The 19,690-nt window shown below is 41.6% G+C and overlaps 1 protein-coding gene across 1 annotated transcript in view; it reads right to left on the minus strand.

The window, feature by feature from the left end:
* LOC113067158 (tenascin-X-like) overlaps positions 1-19,690 on the minus strand; it is a 120,287-nt gene that overhangs the window by 19,217 nt on the left and 81,380 nt on the right. The window contains exons 24-30 of the mRNA XM_026239439.1: positions 13,348-13,614; positions 12,529-12,789; positions 12,127-12,393; positions 6,729-6,992; positions 6,334-6,597; positions 2,538-2,801; positions 2,163-2,426 (exon numbers count right to left, since the gene is read on the minus strand). Coding sequence (XP_026095224.1) covers positions 2,163-2,426; positions 2,538-2,801; positions 6,334-6,597; positions 6,729-6,992; positions 12,127-12,393; positions 12,529-12,789; positions 13,348-13,614 — 1,851 coding nt within the window. The remainder of the gene's footprint in view (positions 1-2,162; positions 2,427-2,537; positions 2,802-6,333; positions 6,598-6,728; positions 6,993-12,126; positions 12,394-12,528; positions 12,790-13,347; positions 13,615-19,690) is intronic.

Below are 19,690 nucleotides of genomic sequence, written 5' to 3' on the forward strand. Positions count from 1 at the left end.
ATGGACATCCTGCTCGCATCAAACCAACCTGTGAAAAAATTGGAAACCATCCAAAAGGCCCCACTTCAACAGAATAAGACAGAGTTCCAGATATTTTTGAGGCTTCTTAACTTTTTCAGTTGTTTTCTTCCTAACAAAGCCACTGTTCTGGAGCCCCTGCATCAACTCCTTGACCAGTCCTCTACTTGGCAATGAGGAGTAAAACACGAGACAGCATATGTTCAGATGAAACAGTTGCTGCAGACTGATAAATTACTGATGCATGACAATGAAAGGAACCCCTGGCAGTAGTTTGCAATGCCTTGTCCTATGGGCTTTATTGTTTAACATGGAGCGTGATGGCCAGGAAAAGACCATTTGCTTCACCTTCAGAACAATGACCACCACTGAGCAGAATTATGCCCAGATTGATAAGGAAGCAAAGGCGGTTGTTTTCGCTTTCAGAAAGTTTCACCAGTACCTAGCAGGTTGCCACTTTATGGATCAAAAGCCCCTGCATGGACTCTTGCACAATTCCAAGCCAGTGCCTGCCATCCTTTCACCACGGATGCTACATTGGAGTTTGATCATTGGAGCTTGTGACTAAGAGCTGTATTACGGACTTGGCAAACCAATGGGCAATGCTGACATCTTCAGTCACTTACATCTGTCTGCCTGCATCTGACTCTGTTACGCCACCACCGTTGGAAGTATTGCTACTGGAAATGGTGCCAGATGCACCTATTCATGCTGAAAGGATTTCTAACCTTAGACTTAAGGACAATGTCATGTCACATGTACTAAGCTGGTAACTACATGGGTGGCCGGCTGACATACCAGTTAGCCAGTTCAGACCAATCATTTTGCGCCTCCATGAACTGAAAAGTGCATTGAAACTGTGTGCTTTGGGAAAGCTGTGTGGTTGTTCCTAGCTCAGCACGAAGAGAAGTACTGGCTATGCTGCATGACTCACATCCGAGCATCGTACAAATGAAGGGACTGGCAAGGAGTTATGCGTGGTGGCCGGACATTAGGAGATATAAAGGAAACCAGTCAAAGCATGCAAAACCTTTCAGATGTCACATCATGCATCAACTAAGGGAAAATTACATCCTTGGGAGTGGAGAACAAAAAGAAAGTCCCAGCTGCATATTAATTTTGCTGGCCCTTTCCAAGGGCAAGTATTCCTCATAGTGGTTGATGTGCAAAGCAAGTGGCTAGAGATGTCTCTGATGAATTCTATGTCATTGACGGAAGTTATTAACACACTGAGACTGTTTTTTGCAACACATGGGTTGCCCGATGCCATAGTTTCAGACAATGGTGCTGCTTTCACATCCACAGAATTCCAAAAGTTTGCGGACCGCAATGGTATTCGTCATGTCACTACAGCACCTTATCACCCGAGCTCAAATGGGTAAGCTGAAGACGTTAAACAGACAACCAAGGAGGCCCTGTCTCGCATCACTCAAGGTGAGTGGCTGATCAGACTTGCTCATTTCTTGCTGTCACAGCACGTCACACCCAATTCATCAACTGGAAAACAGGAGCTGAGTGCTAAAAAATGCCCATTGCCCTGGCACTGTAAGAGAGATTAAACCACATGACACAGGATGCTAATTGGATTCCTGGAATCATCATTGTTGTCACAGGCCCCTTGAAGTACAAGGATAGGACCAATGATGGGCAGGTTCACAGATGGCATGATGGCCCTCAGTGGGCCCATCACAGCCCGAGACAGATGGATACACTGGCTCTCTACCAGAGCCCTCAGACGCGGATATGCCTGAGTTACAGCTGCCCGCAATATAAATGGAAAACCCTGATGAGGAAATTGCTGGGGCTGAGACCATGTCAGAGTCCCCTCCTTCTATGAAGTACCCCATGAAATAGCATCATCCCCCAAGAAGCTAGTTATGCACTGCACTGAATTCAGTAAAAGTTCTCAGATTACAACAGCCTCCTCCTGTCATTCAAGTATACTACAGTATATGTCCTAAATGTGCAGTACACTGGATTATCATGATGTTGGGAGGCATGTGTGTTAAAAGCCTTAAAATATAAAATCACCAATGCATCATCATGACCTGATGATTGCTTTTATAAAGCCTCAGCAACAACATGACAAGCAAACAGTGGAAAAACACCACACATACATAAGTTAAATGTAAATGTTACTTTACCTGTTCGTCCTGTTGCTGTGCTGTTATTGATCAGAGATCCACTGATTGATGCTATGGTTATCATGTACTGTTGTCCTGGCAATAGACCCTGGAAAATGATCTCATTCACATGTTTAGGGACTGATTTCTCCTCTGCCTGACCACCCATCTGGGACAGTGACACAGTGTACCTGTCCACATCTCCCTGCCCAGGTGTCCAATTCACTCTAAGACTGCTGCTCTGACCGGCATTACTGATATGAATGTTCTTCACTTTACTGGGAACTGAAATATATAAAAAGTAGCACAACCCATAAAGACGTTGCAAGATAACTACAATAAAAATTTTAAAACCACCATATTTCTCAGATGTCCACATGCAGCGGTGAGATGTACCTGTTCTGCCTTTGACAAACTGCACACTGAGGTTTGGTCCGCTAAAGGTGGACACCACAATTTTGTAGAGTCTTCCAGGGGTGAGTGAAGAGAGCAGGTATCTGTTGGTGCTGCTGGTTAATGTGATCGGTGGAAAAACCTTCATGTCATTAAAGAGCAGCTGAACTTCATAATGATCCACATCTCCGGGAGCAGAAACCCACGTCACCAGCAGATCCTCTGTGCCACTGTCAGCTAGCGTCAAGTTCCATACTCCTGCGGGCACTGAGAGGAGAACATAATAATAAATAAACTACCATACAGAGCTACATAACTGCAGTTAACTAAACAGTCCTACATACCTACAGTAATAAACTAATGAATATATAATTACATTCAACTACATAGCCACATAAGCTAAATTTAAACTACTGTACAGTCACATACATACTGTAAACTATACAGAACAAATAACTAAACCAAAATACATAATTACATTAAAGTAAAAATACTATGGTTTGGTTTATTAAGTAACAAAATTAGGGTTAACCAGCATGCATGTTTACATAACTACAGAAAACTACAACACAAAGCTACAGAACCATGGTAAATTACAATACAGTGCAAACAATTATGGTAAAGAAATCTACAGACTTACAGAACTGTGGCAAACTATTGTCATGATTCTGCCTTCATGTCCAGATTTTCCTCTAGTCTTGAGGCAGGATCATGACAGGCCCGTGTTTTGTGTACAAGCACATGGCCTTGTCTTTGGGCCATGTGCTTGTGTTGTCTCGTTTCCCTTGCCCCGCCCCCTTGTTATCCTAGTCTTGGTCATTATTGCTTTACCTGTGTCACCTGTTATGTTATGATTAGTCTCCCTACTTATATCCCCTTGTGTTCACTGTCATGTGTGGTTCATTGTTATATTGTGATATATTGTTACTCTTTGTTGCACTTTGAAGAAGACGTTGTGATACCTGTGATTGTTTATCTGTAGTTAGTGTTCTTGTGTTAAGAGTCTGTTTATCGTGTCAATCCAGTCTTGTTAAGTCTTTTAGTCTCTGCCCTAGTCGTTGTTTTCCCCCTCGTGGGTTTTGTTTTCCCCTTCTTGTGATCATTAAACCTTGTGTTTTGTGCATCCTGTCTGCGCTTGAGTTCATCCCAACCCTCCACGTGACAACTATAAAACAACCAAAAACTAAGCCCTACAGAACAAGAAGAATGAAAGAACTACAGCAATTAAGTCACAGCACAACAAAAATCTGAACAGGGCAACAGAAGTAGATCAGAGGGTCACTGCAGTCACCCGTATCCAGTATGTATCCAGACCAGATGATGGATCAGCACCTAGAAAGGACCTTTACTGCCCTGAAAGACAACGGAGACCAGGACAACTAGAGCCCCAGATACAGATCCCCTGTAAAGACCTTGTCTCAGAGGAGCACCAGGACAAGTCCACAGGAAACAGATGATTCTTCTGCACAATCTGACTTTGCTGCAGCCCGAAATTGAACTACTGGTTTCCTCTGGTCAGAGGAGAACTGGACCCCCAACTGAGCCTGGTTTCTCCCAAGGTTTTTTTCTCCATTCTGTCACCGATGGAGTTTCGGTTCCTTGCCGCCGTCGCCTCTGGCTTGCTTAGTTGGGGTCACTTCATTTACAGTGATATAGTTGACTTGATTGTAGGGCTGGGATAAACTATTATTTTTTAAATGAAAAATCTAGCGATTATTTTTTCAATGCATTGATTATTCTAATGATTCATTTTTTCAGACCAATTCGATTTCGATTATCTCCCCATTAATTAACTACTAACAATTTATACATCTTGATTTGCATATCTGAATGAAAAAAAAACATGAATTCCTTAACATTGCAATATATGTTTATTGCTCTTAAAATAAACAAAATAAAAGACTGACTAAGAATGCATTACTTTGCACTTGTATAGAGATAGCATTCAATAAAACATTGAAGCCTTGAAAACACATAGCTTACTGAAACAAGCTTACTGAACACATAGGGCCTAGCTTACCGAAAAAAAGTCCTTCTTTCAGATGAAAATAACTTGATGTCTAGCATTCAATAAAAAAGGTCACCCAAAGTATTTGTTTAGAGCAATTGAAAGAATGTAGTAAACAATGTAAAATTGAGGGCTTTCAAAATAATACAGAGTGCTTTTCCAAAAAAACAAATTAACAGTGGGAGCCAGCAGCCTGTCATGGAGGAAAAAAAAATCTCTGAATGCTCCACGTGAAACTTTGGCATTCCGCCCTTTTTCTATCGTGTCGAATGATTTTTGGTTAATATGCACGAGAGAGAGAGAGAGAGAGAGAGAGAGAGAGAGAGAGCAAGACAGCACCAGTGGCGTAGCGGACGGGCCCGCAGGGCACGCACTGCGGGGGGGCCCCGCGTTGTGGGGGGCCCCCAAAAAATTGACTCGAATAAATAATTATAGCGTTTTTATAACGTGAACGTATAGGACTTTTATTTTGGTAGTAATTGCAGCTTACGGTGTTTGGCGATTATGACCATATCTGTTGTCCTTGTTATCCAATCACGATTAAGAATCTCTGCAACTGTTTAGAGAGAAGCTTATGAGCGCAAAATGAGTAAAAGAAAATATGTCAGCGGAGCTCAAAAACGGACTAACCAACACCGAAAAGAGCAATTCAATGCAAAAATACCGAATATTTCATGCATATTTCTTCCAAATCAGCGGGAAGGAGCTGCGAGAGCGAGCACGGGTAACGTTACTCAGGAGTTTGCTCGCAGTGTCATCACGGACATTACTGCTTCTAACTTGGGCGCGGCTGTGGTGAATGATACGCCAGACATGGACTCCGATGCTAACAGAGGATCTCACAGTCCAGACGATGACTGTCACAGCACTGAAAATATTACAGAGGAGGTGACAGCAAGAAGTACACGGTATCCTAACAAGTTAATGTAATTGAATTGAAAAGGTGAATCCCCCATCGAATTATGCGGTGAGGGGCCCCGACTCCACTCTTGCGGGTGGGCCAACGCAGTTTGCGCTACGCCACTGGACAGCACTCGTGTAGTTTGAAGACTGTGAGTGTGCGAGCGCGCGTGAAACTTTAGTGTTTCGCCCTTTTTCTATCGTGTTTAATTATTTTGATTAATATACACAAGGGAGAGAGAGAGCAAGAAGCGCTCGTGTTGTTTGAAGACTGTGAGTGCGCGCACAGCCGGGGCTCTCTCTCGTACGCGCACTGTCAGACGCAGCAGTCATTCTGTTCTACATCACTCACCAATCAAATAAGGCTTTGACAGCCGCCAAAAAAAAGATCAATGCAGAAAATCCCCTGGATTGGTTATATAACGTTGGACAGAATTTTGATCCAGCCATCGCGTATATTCAGCGCACATAAGGTAAACGTTTTGCAAACGTTTTTTAGAGAAATAAAAAAAGGTCGATGAATCGATGCGCATATTTTGCAATGACCTCGACCTGTTGTCACAGCCCTACTTGATTGCAAATAAATTCACAGACACTATTTAAACTGAACAGATATGACATCACTGAATTCAATGATGAACTGCCTTTAACTATCATTTTGCATTATTGACACACTGTTTTCCTAATGAATGTTGTTCTGTTGCTTTGACGCAATCTTTTTTGTTTAAAGCGCTATATAAATAAAGGTGAGTTGGCTTGACTTGACATTAAACTATAAAGCTATAGAACAACAGCAAACTAAATCAACAAGCTATACAAATGTAGCACCTATACAAATACAGTAAAATTAACTACAGAACTGTCAAAGTAAACCATCACAGACATACTCACATGTCCTTCCATGAGTTGACACACTAGACTTATATTTCCCACTCCATGTGCTGACAATCACAGTGTAGAGTCTGCCTGGTACCAGCCCACTGAACACACATTCGTTCTGAGTCTTGGGGACCGTCTTGTTCTGGTGGAACATGTTGTTGTGCTTGATGGAGACATGATAGTAGTCAAAGTCTCCAGCTGCATGCCGCCAGTACACCTTTAGATGGTCATCACGAGCCATATGTGTGGCTGTAGGGTTCAGCACTGTGGAAGGTTCTACAGCAGAGAACCAAAGAATAATAAAGAATAATAAACCAGCTGCAAACAGTCACAGCATACATAGCAGTATCACCTTCTCCATTACAGTGACAGATACTGGCTAACTAACTGCTTATAAATGGACTTACGTGTGCGCTCATGAACCACAGTGTGGTTTTCATACTCTCCACTTCGGGTACTGATAGAGATGTTGTAGAGACATCCAGACACCAGAGACTTAAAAACACACTCTGTACTGAACTTAGACATGGTCTGGGTATGAATGGTTCTCTCCCGATCTCTCAGAGTGACCGAGTAACTGTCCACATCTCCTTCAGCTGCTCTCCAGGACACGCTCAGGAAGTCCATGCGCCCATTGTTGCTCACCGTCACATCTCTAACTGCGGCTGGAACTGATCAACACACAACATCTGCCTGTTATCACCTCTTTCGTATGCTCCTCATATTTATGTCAAGTCATGATTTCAAAGCAGCTGTTTGTGCACATTATGGATCAAAAACAGTGTAGTAATGCTGGTATATATATATATATATATATATATATATATATATATATATATATATATATATATATCTGTGTGTGTGTGTGTGTGTGTGTGTGTGTGTGTGTGAGTGTGTGTACAGTAATATAATCATTGTTGATATAATGAAATTATATTAAATGTAAAATGTAAATGTATTTATAATTATAACCATAATTATATAAACATCTACATATAAAGAAAATCCCAGGAGCTTTCCTGCAACTCCGGTTTTAGATAAGATAAGAGTGTGTGTGTCCAGAATAATGATGTCACCTATAAAGAACACAGAATACAATCTGAAGAAACGATTCTGAAATGATTTCCACATAATATACAGTAGCAACAATAAGTTTGTGAATAATATTAAATAAACTGACTTTTGGCATCAGTACGATCTTTGTCTAAGTCACAATGAAAAACAAACATAATCTGACTAAATTAATATGACTTGTAGTTCCAAAACTGTATTAAATAAAGTGGGTGATCATTGACAGAGCAGGCAGGAAAAAGTAAAGGACACCTTTATGACTTCTCCAAAACATAAAATGAGTCAATTGAGGAGTAAAAAAAAAAACCACTGCTACCAAAAAAAATTATTGCATGTTTTATGTTTGCTGCTTTGCTACCTCAGGACCTGGACACGTTCATTCATTGAAGGAACAATTAATTATAGTGTGTTTTACAGGAGAATGTCATGACTTCAAGCTTTAGGGAGGTTGAGTAATGCAACAGGACTATCAACTAAATCAACTAAAGAATGGCTGGAAAAGAAGAATATGTCACGGTGCAGGGTGGCGTCTCAGCTTCCCCTGTGGTCTGTGTTGTCCTGTCTCTTCAGTAGCTCGTGGTCTGGGCAATCAGCGTTAATCATGGCGGGGTTGTGCAGATCACAAGCTGATTCTTCCCCACCTGTCGCTCATTCCCCCACTCCCTTTATATGTCTCTGCTTTTCTGTCTGTGGTCGTGAGTAGATTGTTTTGTCTTTGCCCATGTTTTGAGCAATCCCTGGTGGCGTTTGTCATCACTCTCCTGGTTGGTCAAGCGAACGGCTATGTGGGACAGCAAACATGACTGTTGTGCGTAGTTTGAGGCATTCTCGAGGGAGCTGCGCAAGGTGTTTGACCGCTCGGCACGCGGTATTGAGGCAGCACGAGCATTGTCGCTGCTTCAGCCGAGATAACAGTCCGGTGTCCGGTTACTCTATTCAGTTCCGCACGCTCGCCGCGTCTTGCGGCTGGAATGAGAAGGCTCTCTGGGATCACTTCGGGTCGATGACCGGATTACTCTCCGTTCTCGGCACCGTAGAGAGGGGATTCCCCATGAACACGTCACCGGGGGTTCCGTATGCTGCAGCATGTGACACGATGTCTCAACGCTGCATCCTCCCGGAGGAAGAGCCCATGCAGATTGGGAGAGCACGGCTGACAATTGGAGAGCAACGCCATCGCCTGGATAATTAGCTCTGTCTGTACTGCGGTAAGGCGGGTCACGTGGTAGCGGCATGCCCTGTGGCAGGTTGACGCTTTTCAGGCAAGGGAGAGCGCATGGTGAGCATCACTACAACTCGACTGCCACCTGGTGGCCGTTCAGAGTACCAAGCTTCAGTACAGTTTGGGGGAGCTGTTTTCCAGGTTTCAGCATTGATTGACTCTGGAGCGGAGGGCGACTTCATGGATTCCAGACTGGCAGCTCGTCTGGGGATTTTGGCTGTTGCACTGGCCGAATCAATTTCTGCCATGACACTATGTGGCACCCATCTCACTAATATCACTCACACCACTCAGTTTGTCACATTAACCTTGTCTGGTAATCATGCTGAGGAGATTAGATTTCACCTCATTCACTCGCCCACCGCTCCAGTGGTGTTGGGTCACACCTGGTTGGTTAAACATAACTCTCATATTGATTTGGCCCGTAGTTCTATTTTGGCTTGGAGCCCTTTCTGTTTAGCTCAGTGTTTGGGTGCTGCTTTCCCCCCTGTTTTGTCTCATTCTGTGTTGCAGGAGGAGCTGACTAACTTGGTGGATGTACCGGAAGCTTACCATGATTTGAGGGCGGTTTTCAGTAGGTCCCGAGCTTCATCTCTGCCTCCACACCGCCCGTACGACTGTGCAATTGACCTGCTTCCTTGCATTTCTCCACCTAGGGGGCGCCTTTACTCTCTGTCGGGTCCAGAGCAGGAGGCCATGGAGAGGTATATACATGATTCTCTGGTAGCAGGCATTATCCGTCCCTCATCCCCTCCAGCTGGGGCGGGGTTCTTCTTCGTGGAGAAGAAGGATGGTTCGCTGCGCCCCTGTATTGACTATCGGGGGTTAAATGACATCACAGTAAAGAATCATTATCCTTTGCCGTTGATGTCATCGGCCTTCAAGCTCTTTCAGGGGGCAACCATCTTTACGAAGTTGATCGCCCAGGCTCTAAGAATGGTAAACCTGACACGCTGTCGCGGGTTTTTGAGGCTGAGGCTAGTCCCACCCTCCCGGTGGCCATTCTGCATCCCGAATGGGTTGTGGCTGCAGTCACCTGGGGGGTGGAGTCCAAGGTCCGCGCGGCACAACGCCATGCTTCTGTTCCCACTGGATGCCCAGTGGGTCTGCTCTTTGTACCTGAGTCAGTCTGAACTAGCGTACTTCAGTGGGGCCACTCTTCTAGTCTAGCTTACCACCCTGGAGCGACTCGTACTTGTAGGTTAATCAAGCAGTGGTTTTGGTGGCTGTCCGTGGTGCAGAATGCTCGACGGTTTGTGTCGGCCTGTCCGATTTGCGCTTCGGGTAAGGGATCCAAACGACCCCCTGCAGGGCTACTTCAGCCGTTGTCGGTCCCTTCGCGGCCCTGGTCACACATAGCGATGGACTTTGTGACTGTCTTGCCTCCATCAAGGGGCAAGACGGTGGTTCTCACTGTGGTGGACAGGTTCTCAAAGGCGGTCCATTTTATTCCCCTCCCCAAATTGCCGTCAGGTCGGGAGACAGCGACTACGGTCTTAGATCACGTTTTCCGTATTCATGGCCTCCCGTTGAACGTGGTTTCTGACAGAGGTCCCCAGTTTGTGTCTGTCGACAGCTGGGGGCGACTGCACACCTATCTTCCAGGTTATCACCCGCAGACTAATGGTCAGGCCGAGCGTGCAAACCAAGATTTGGAGAGAGTCCTGTGCTGTGTGGCGTCTGCTGAACCGTCATCTTTGAGTTACAGGTTGACCATGGTAGAGTATGTGCATAACTCCCTCCCGGTCTCATCTACGGGTTTGTCTCCCTTCCAGTGCTGTTTAGGCTACCAGCCACCTCTATTCCCCTTTCAAGAATCCGATGCCGTTGTTCCCTCCGCGCATGCGTTTATTCAGAGATGCCTCCGTACTTGGAGGATCGCCCCTCTGCCTCCTAGGCTCATTGAGGGGTCGCCTGCCTATACTGTACGGCGGCTCATTGATGTTCGACGTATGGGTAGAGGTCATCAATATATGGTAGACTGGGAGGGTTATGGTCCGGAGGAGAGATGCTGGGTTCCGGCTCGCGATATTCTGGATCGCGCTCTCATTGATCAATTTCATCAGCGTCCCTGAGATGGGGGGTACTGTCACGGTGCAGGGTGCCGTCTCAGCTTCCCCTGTGGTCTGTGTTGTCCTGTCTGTTCAGTAGCTCGTGGTCTGGGCAATCAGCGCTAATCATGGCGGGGTTGTGCAGATCACAAGCTGATTCTTCCCCACCTGTCGCTCATTCCCCAACTCCCTTTATATGTCTCTGCTTTTCTGTCTGTGGTCGTGAGTAGATTGTTTTGTTTTTGCCCATGTTTTGTATTGTTTCTCAGTATCAGTCTCACCTTCTGTTCTTGTGGCAAAGGATCCGTAATTCGGAGATCCCGCAGCGCAAGTGGTCCACAGTGTGCCGGCCAGCTCGGAGATCTCTGTGTGCGCCGGAGCTTTTCGTTATTGTTTATGTTATTTTGTGTTTTGTGGCGAGAATAAAGATTATCCTTTTTCTAACTCTGCATCTGAGTCCTCTGTCCAGTACGCACCCCTGACAGAATATATATATATATATATATATATATATATATATATATATATATATATATATATATATATATATATATATATATATATATATATATATATATATAAATGCAGAAACGCTATATAAATAAAGGTGACTTGACTTGACTTGGCATATTCAAGGCTTCCTGAACATTCCAGGAGCATTCCTCTAACTCAAGATAAGATTGTGTGTGAAGTCTAGCCAGCTGTGTATCATCCTTAAAGAACACAGAAGAAAATCTGAAGAAACGATTCTAATCAAACAGCTAACACAGGGACTATTACATGTTTTTAACAGCGTGTTAATTGTCTATGCAAAGCCTTAAGAATTTTTTCAAGGAAAAATAAAATAAAAAAACTGTACAAAGTTCTGAAGATACTTAAGTTCAAACAGTTGACAAAAGTTATTGACAAGTAATCCACATGCCTCAAGTCCATCAACTAACATCTTCTGAAGCGGAAATCTGGATGTTTGTAATAAGAAATCCATAAAGACATTATTAGCTTCAATCCACTGCTAAAATACAAGTCCATAGTCTTTAATAAGAAACAACAGTAGATGGACTTTTTCAATGGAGGAAGCATTTTTAAGGAATATGGACCCGTATCTTAGCCGGAGGGGACGGATGGATTTGATGGATTTTTTCTTACAAACATGCAGCTTTTGGCTTCTCAAACTGAAATTGTTGGACTGGAGTGGTGTGGTTTACTTGTAGATTATTGTAATGTTTTTATCAGCTGCTTGGATGATGGCACCCATTCACTGCAGAGGATCCATTGATGAGCAAGTGATGATGACACATTTCTCCAAATATGATGAAGAAATAAACTCATCTCCATCTTGGATGGCCCGAGGATGTGGACATTTTCTTGCATACTAGCTTCACTCTCATCTGTTACTTTAATTTAATAAATACCTTGTATGTATCATAACAAGCACCTCATGTTCTGTTTTTGGTCTATTACCTGTTCGTCCATCAGCCACCGTCTGGCGTGAGAGGTCACCCCTGTGCACTGTGGTCACCACTGTCCTGTACAAAGCACCAGATCTCAAGCCCTGGAAGTGGTAGGAGGTGACATTGGGTGGCACACTTTCGTTCTTCATGACCACGCTGTCGTGGATGAGGAGCACTCGGTACAGATCCACCTCACCGGCTGCCCCGTCCCAGCATACCTGCAGAGCATCTGTGCTGCCCTGGTTGCTGACCCGCAGCTTTGTGACCTGTGCAGGGACTGACCACACACACAAGATTACTTCAGAAAGACATATTATTGGATATTGCTTTTAAGAAAAGATAATTAACACTCTAGTCATTCCAGCAGTTCCACCATTACAGCAGCACAGCACTGGACATCTGAATGACTCACTGGTTCTTCCTGTGATGTGGGCCGAACTACTCAGATCTCCACTATTGGTCATCACGGTGATCATATAGGTATGTCCAGGCATCAGGTTATTAAAGTTGCATTCCTGTGAATCATGGGCTAATGTCTGTGTGTCCACAGTCGTGTCTTCATCCTTCAGCAGGACGGTGTAGTTGTCCCACTCACCGATAGGATGGTTCCACACAGCGCTCAGAGAGGTCTCTGTACTGTGACGGACATTCAGCCTCTGAACAGAGCGGGGAGCTGATGGACAGGTGCAGAAAAACAGAGAACTGTGTTTATATCTCACAATTTACCCTGCCTCTAATGTCCCCTGTCTCTGGTCTTATTGTGCACAAAAGAGAGGTCTTCAGTCCTGCTCCTGGAGACCCACTGTCCTGCAGAGCTCAGCTTCAACCCTAACCAAACACCTGAAGCAGCTAAACCAGCTTTTCGGGATCACTTAAAAATCACCAGCATCTTTGCTGAAGCAAGCTGGACAGTGAGTCTCATTTTAATCTGACATGAATACAAAGTGCACTGTTTAAAAAAATGCTTAAGTGTGTTGAGAATCATTGTCATGTAAGTGTCTCTCTTTACAGTAAGTACACTCAAGTGGCTTTTCATTGTTAATATAATTTCATGCAAGTACAGTGTTTAAAGAAATCTTTGAAGTACAGTAAAAGTGCACATGCAATACATTTTAAGTGCACTTCTCTTTTACTAGAGCAGGTACTTTGTGTTTTGTGAAGGCTGCTTCATGGTGGTTTCTGTTTTACTGTTGAAAGTTTCATGACAGTAGTGAGTTGATCAGTAACACACCTAGTCTCCCATGGCAGTCTGCGGTTGAGCTCAGATATCCGCTCTCCACACTCACAGCAGCTCTGTACAGACGGCCTGGAATCAGAGTCCAGTTAGTGAAGCTGAACTCCACAAGATTCCTTTCAATTGTCCGGTTCATCAGCAAAGAAGAGCCATTGAACAGCAGGATACGGTAGAAATCCCAGTCGCCATCAGGAGGAGACCAAGACAACCGCAGGGTCTTCTCATTAAGGACTTCCAGCTTGAGATGAGCCGCCGATCCTGGTGCTGATGAGCAACAGACACAACAAGAGCTCATGAAGACACATCTCAGGTTATTTGTATTGATTAACCATCGGTTGACAAGGCAATGAATCATGTGCTGTTCAAATACATATATGGACCATTGTATATAATTATAATATAATATATAATTTATTGTGTATTTTCAATTGGGAGGTGGCTGTCCCCAATCCTAACCCCAAAAAATCTGACTATGAAAATGATACTGAAATATATATATTGTTTTAAAAGTATCTTCTTCTTTTTTTAAGTAAAGTAAAAATTTGAGATAAATGTGTTCAAATCTCTGAAAATCTGTATGTAACTTTAAGTGACGTCAAACTTTTTTTGAGTGTTATTCCAAATCATTTAGTTTGCACATGTGTAAAACCCTTCAGAACTGCTAGGTAGAATTGTGCTTATTAGCATTTTAAACTAGGGTTCAAAAGTATCTAAAATTGTCACTACCAAAACAGCCACGACTGAAACATGTGGAAAGTTTCGATTGTGGCATGTTTTTTTTTTTTTTAAGTAGAGTTTTAGTATGCAAGTTCAATCTCTGTAATGTCATGTGGTCGCTTCCAAAACATTACTTCAAACTGACTGTTATTAAGCCTCTCTTTAAAAAAAAATCACAACTACACCCCAAAGAGCTAGATAACTGCCGGCAGCAATATCATCCTGGAGCACAAGACCGTTTTCCCAATGAAGCTAAGCAGGGCTGAGTCTGGTCAGTACCTGGATGGGAGACCTCCTTGGAAAACTAGGTTGCTGCTGGAAGAGGTGCTAGTGAGGCCAGCAGGGGGTGCTACTTGCACCGTAATTCGGATAAGACATTAAACAGAGGTCCTGAATCTCTGTGGTCATTAAAAATCCCAGGATGTCTTTCTAAAAGAGTAGAGGTGTGACCTCTGCATCCTGGCTAAATTTGCCCATCGGCCTCCGACCATCATGGCCTCCTAACAATCCCTGATGTGCTTCATCACTCTGTCTCCTCTCCACCAGTAAGCTGGTGTGTGGTGGGCGTTCTGGCACAGCTGCCGTCGGATCATCCAGGTGGATGCAGCACATGGTGTTGGATGAGGAGATGTATATATACACATACACGTATTAAAAGCTAAATGTTTTCATTTCATTCCAGCATTTAGAAATAATTCTTATTAACTCTGGTATTATTCTTGATTTTTCAAACTGCTAACACTTTGCATTTTCGATATATGCGATTTCGAGTATTATCTGTTTCAGCTGTTTGATTGCGCTGGTCCACTTTGGCATATTTTTGCTAATTATGATTTTTTATTTTCCATCAATAGGCTACTGAAACACACGTGAACTACAAAGCTTATTTTATCTAATGATTAAGAGTTTAGCTTCAAATGGGCAACATCACGAATGTGGAAATGTTTGAATTTGTCCTGAATGAGAGAGATAAGCCCAACTTTACCTTATGTTTCACTTTAAATTATTATAATTTTTTTCTGTTTGTTTGTTTATTGCTAAGTCTATATTATTATATACTGCAATTATATTTATCTATTACAATTATATATGTTTAATTATTGCTCTGTTCTGATAAATCTGTTAAATGTAAAGGATTTGTTGTAAAGTGAAGGGAACAAAAAATATCCTGTCGGCACATTATTACTTTATTAGGCCTGCCGATATTATTTCTGAATGTAATAAAATGCAACTTATGCATGACATTTTTTTTTCCTTTTTTTTTTTTTTTTTTTTTGCAGCTAACAAAAATAGCCGATTAATCGGTTAAAAATTGTTACTGTGGGTAAACAAATTTACATTATATACAGAGTCTGGGCTTAATCTAGGTATATGTTGTTAACTATTTACTAGTTACGTGTATGTTTTATTCAGTTTTTTATTTTTATTTTTTTTATTTTTTCATTGCATCTGAAAATGACTGTGCATCACATTCACTTTGTGTTTGATATAAAGTTTGCTGTCCCATTTTATACAGGAATTGTTCATTAAGAAAAAATAATAATAAAATAAATCTAATGATATAGTTTTATGCTTAAATGCAATCAAGGTCTTCGATAATATATGATAAGATACAAGTTCATTTTGGCTATTTAACATGCGCTGTGACTTTATCAGGAAGAGCCATTTTAGCTTATAAACTCCTTGAGATTTTAAAGTCAACTTGAAATGCAAGTTGAATCTAGTATAAAAAAAGGATTTAATTGCTTAAATTATTTCTGAATTAATAATATGTTATTATGTTGATTTTTGTAGAAAATAAGTGTTTATTCTTTAAGAAAATAAGGTACAGAATAAGGGATGATCCAAATATTTGTAATGATAATATATTTTTAATAATATAGGCCTATATCTGCCTGCAGTTAAAAAGTTATCATATTTGTTTTCCTTCACCCATTTATGTAGGCTAAAATAATTCTAAAAAAAATAAAATAAATAATGTAATTAAAAAAATGCCATCAGCCTGAGTACATTTTACCATTTTAGAATTGCGGTAGTAATTAAGTAGGTGAAAATACTGTGAAATTACAAACTGCATGGGATTTTAAAGCATAACAACTGAAGGTCTATGAAACATTATTCAATAAAGCATTTGTTTAAACAATGGCACCTATAGTTTTGAACTAAAATATTATTTCAGCCATATAGCCTGTGAATAAACAAAATGCATACTTTTCAATTAAAGAACATTTATAGAGTGTAGGTTGCTTCTGGTGTTTGGATTTGTACTTCAATAAAATGAGGTCCTAGTTTAAGAATATTTCACTATAGGATTTCTTTTAACTTTCCATTTAACATCATTAACATACAATGAAATATGTCTTCCTTCAGGTAGACTGAATGTTTTCCTGCCATGCCAAATGTTGGGCTCATGATCAGTAGTTGTATTCACCTCAAACTGATTTTATAAAATCAAACTATGGATGGTGAAGCTGGGTCAGTTAGCGCGAGTCGCACACTGTGAATTTCGCTTGGTCTTAGAGCCTGCCACTAATGCCCACGTTCACAAATAACAATGATTTTTGTAAAAATAATGATTAAATATCAATTGAGAATTTGTTATTATTATGGACTTGTGAAAATAATAATATGGGCTGCGAGAAATAATGAATAAAAAATTATGGCTACTGTGAGTGCAGGCATGTTTCAACCCAGTAACATGACAAAACACCGTTCCTCACAGAAAAAAAAAAAAAAAAACAGACCGAATTCAGTTCAGCTGGAGGGGGTGTTTTTTGGGGGGTAATTCTGTATAGATTGTGGGGTTCAAATTAAGGTGTGAATCTCTTGCTCTTTTATATGGACAGTGTCTTATGAGGGTTTCAAACTTGCAGAGCCTATATTTAGCCACAGTAGGACAAATGCCTCGTTTTGGTTTTAGAATAATGTTGAATAAAGGTTTTGATCAACTTAAAATGTTGACTACTGCATAGCGCAATATAGTTTATTAGTTATTATTTAATTTCAGAAGAAGTTGCCTTAACTCCAAAAAAAAAAAAAAAAAAAAAAAAAATGCAAACTGTTGCCTAAAGCTGTGGTAGGTAACTTTTGACGCTCTAGCGGTTAATAAACAGAACTGCTTGCGTCTTGCGGAAGAACATCGTAGCCGGAGCTACTTCTATCTGTTTATGTCTATGAAGAATCACAAAGGTACTGGGTTACTCCGCCGCGGTACCCCCGAAGCAATCTAAAATAGTCCGAATATAAACACTTATTATAGGTGCACCCTAGTGATTCAGGACAGGCTAAAAACACGGATTGGAAAATGGATTCATGGTGCACTTGCTTATTATATACATTTTTCTACATTTTGAACACAAACAAAGTTACGGACCGCAGCTCTGATTGGTTGTTTTCTTAGCGGGAGCGATGGATTTCTGCAAATGGCAATAGGACACTGGGAGGAGCCAGAGGAGCTTGATTTTTTTCACAGATTATCTGTCTCATATTCTACTGTCAGGACATAATGACAGGTTTAACAAATATGTAAAAAATATATTTTTACAAAAGTTACCTACTGCAGCTTTAATTTTATTTTGTTTCGTCTAAACAGTATTTTTTAGGGTGTTTCACATTTTTTAGGGTGTGAAACTTAAATTCTCACAGAATGTAGCCTATCTCTTTATGTTTTTCTAAATCCCAAACAGAGTCCAGAGATCAGTAAAGTATCCTTCTATGAACATGTTTTACAGGCTTATATTTTGAAAATACTCATGCATTTTTTGAGACATTATTATTATTATTATTATTATTTACAATGCACAAACCAGAAGCAACAATATATGCAGAGAAGGGTTGGTGTAACGCTACGCCAGTAGAGAGAGCCATCCCCTGAATGCTGACTGAGATCTACTCCCTCTGCTGCTTCTACCTTTACTTCCAGTTTGGTGACTATTTAGCCAGAGAAGCTACATCCATGCATTGAGGAGTATTGCCAGTTACACTGCCTTACTAAGCGGTTTCCTTGATTTCTTGTTTGCTGACCACGTGTTTGATTCTGCCTGTTTGTCTTGGATTGTCTGGATTATCCCTTCTGATTTGGCTGCCTGATTAGACTGATATCTGTGTTTGGACCTATTGACTACCTTCCACTTTGCTTCTGGATTCTCACTTGTGTATGTTCACCATCATATTTTCTGGTATTGACCCACTGCCTGTCTACGATATCGGTTTGTTTAAATTGCTTCTCAAATTCTAATTTGGACTCTGCGTCCTCTTTACAGAATACTTAACCTAACATGAATCCAGCAGAAGTAACCAATCTGCAAGCAGCATTAGCTTACCAGACAGAAGCCATAAAGAGCTTTCATGAGCAAATCATTCAACTCAGATCAGTCAATGAACATCTGATTCACTACATCCGCTCACTTTCTCCACCTTCGCTGAACACGGTAAGCCTTGCTCTTCGTGATAAATTTGATGGTTCTGCTGAACATTGTAGAGGTTTTATTCACCAAGTCAGAATATACTTTGATCATCAAAGAGAGAAGTTTGAGTCAGATGAAAAGAAATGTGCATTTCTAATGACACTATTGACTGGCAAAGCAATCGACTGGGCTTCTTCTGTATGGGATATCGATGTACAAATTAAAACCTCTGTGGATTATTTTTTTCAATAATTGCGAGAAGTGTTTGGATATCCTGCTGGGCGCAAGAATATATCAACTCAACTACTTCACCTCTCACAGAACAACCGCACAGCAGCGGATTATGCAGTCAAATTTAGAACACTTACAGCCCAGAGCAGTTGAAATTATATCTCTCTTAAGGCTGTGTTTCAGCGAAGTCTCAGCCCCGAACTACAAGTCGGCATGCAAAGGAGATGATTTGTCATTTTCTGAGTATGTAAACCTGGCCATATGTGTTGACAATCTTATAAGACAAGCTCCTTGGCGTAGAAGCACAAGAGGAGTTCAACAGAGTCATTTAACCCCTGCATTCAATGTATCCTACCCCAGAAACCACAATCAATGATAAACCCATGCAACTAAACTTCTCTAGGCTTTCTGAGGAAGAGAGAGTGAGACATCATGAGTTGCGCTTGTGCTTTTACTGCAGCGAGACTGGACACCGCAGCTCATGATGTCCACACTAGAGCCAAACCACCACTAGGGAAATATTGAACACTTTGCATTACTTAGCAATAAGTCCTTCACACTTACTGTTACCCTAAGAACTGAGAATCTTTCTGTTAATTTGACAGTGATGATCGATTCTGGAGCTGCCTTGAACCTGATCAATAAGGACATCACACAAAAATATAACATTCCTGTCCAACAATGCACCCCACCGATCAGGATCAAGGTGATTGACGATAAGAAAATGAATAACTCACAAACTAAAACTCTAAAACTTACCGTGTGACTATTTAATCAAGAATTCATTTCTCTGTACCTCATGGACTCCCCTCAGCATGACCTCATCCTTGGATTTTCATGGCTAAGTGATCACAATCCAAGGATCTCCTGGCAGCACGGTGAGCTCATTCATTGGTCCGATTTCTGTATGAATCATTGTCTTGCCTCAAGCACCCTTCCATGTCTCACAACCAGTGTGGAAAGCCCCGAAATGAACCTGAATGTTG

The sequence above is a fragment of the Carassius auratus genome, chromosome 50, assembly GCF_003368295.1.
Source record: "Carassius auratus strain Wakin chromosome 50, ASM336829v1, whole genome shotgun sequence".
NCBI classification, from domain to species: Eukaryota; Metazoa; Chordata; class Actinopteri; order Cypriniformes; family Cyprinidae; genus Carassius; species Carassius auratus.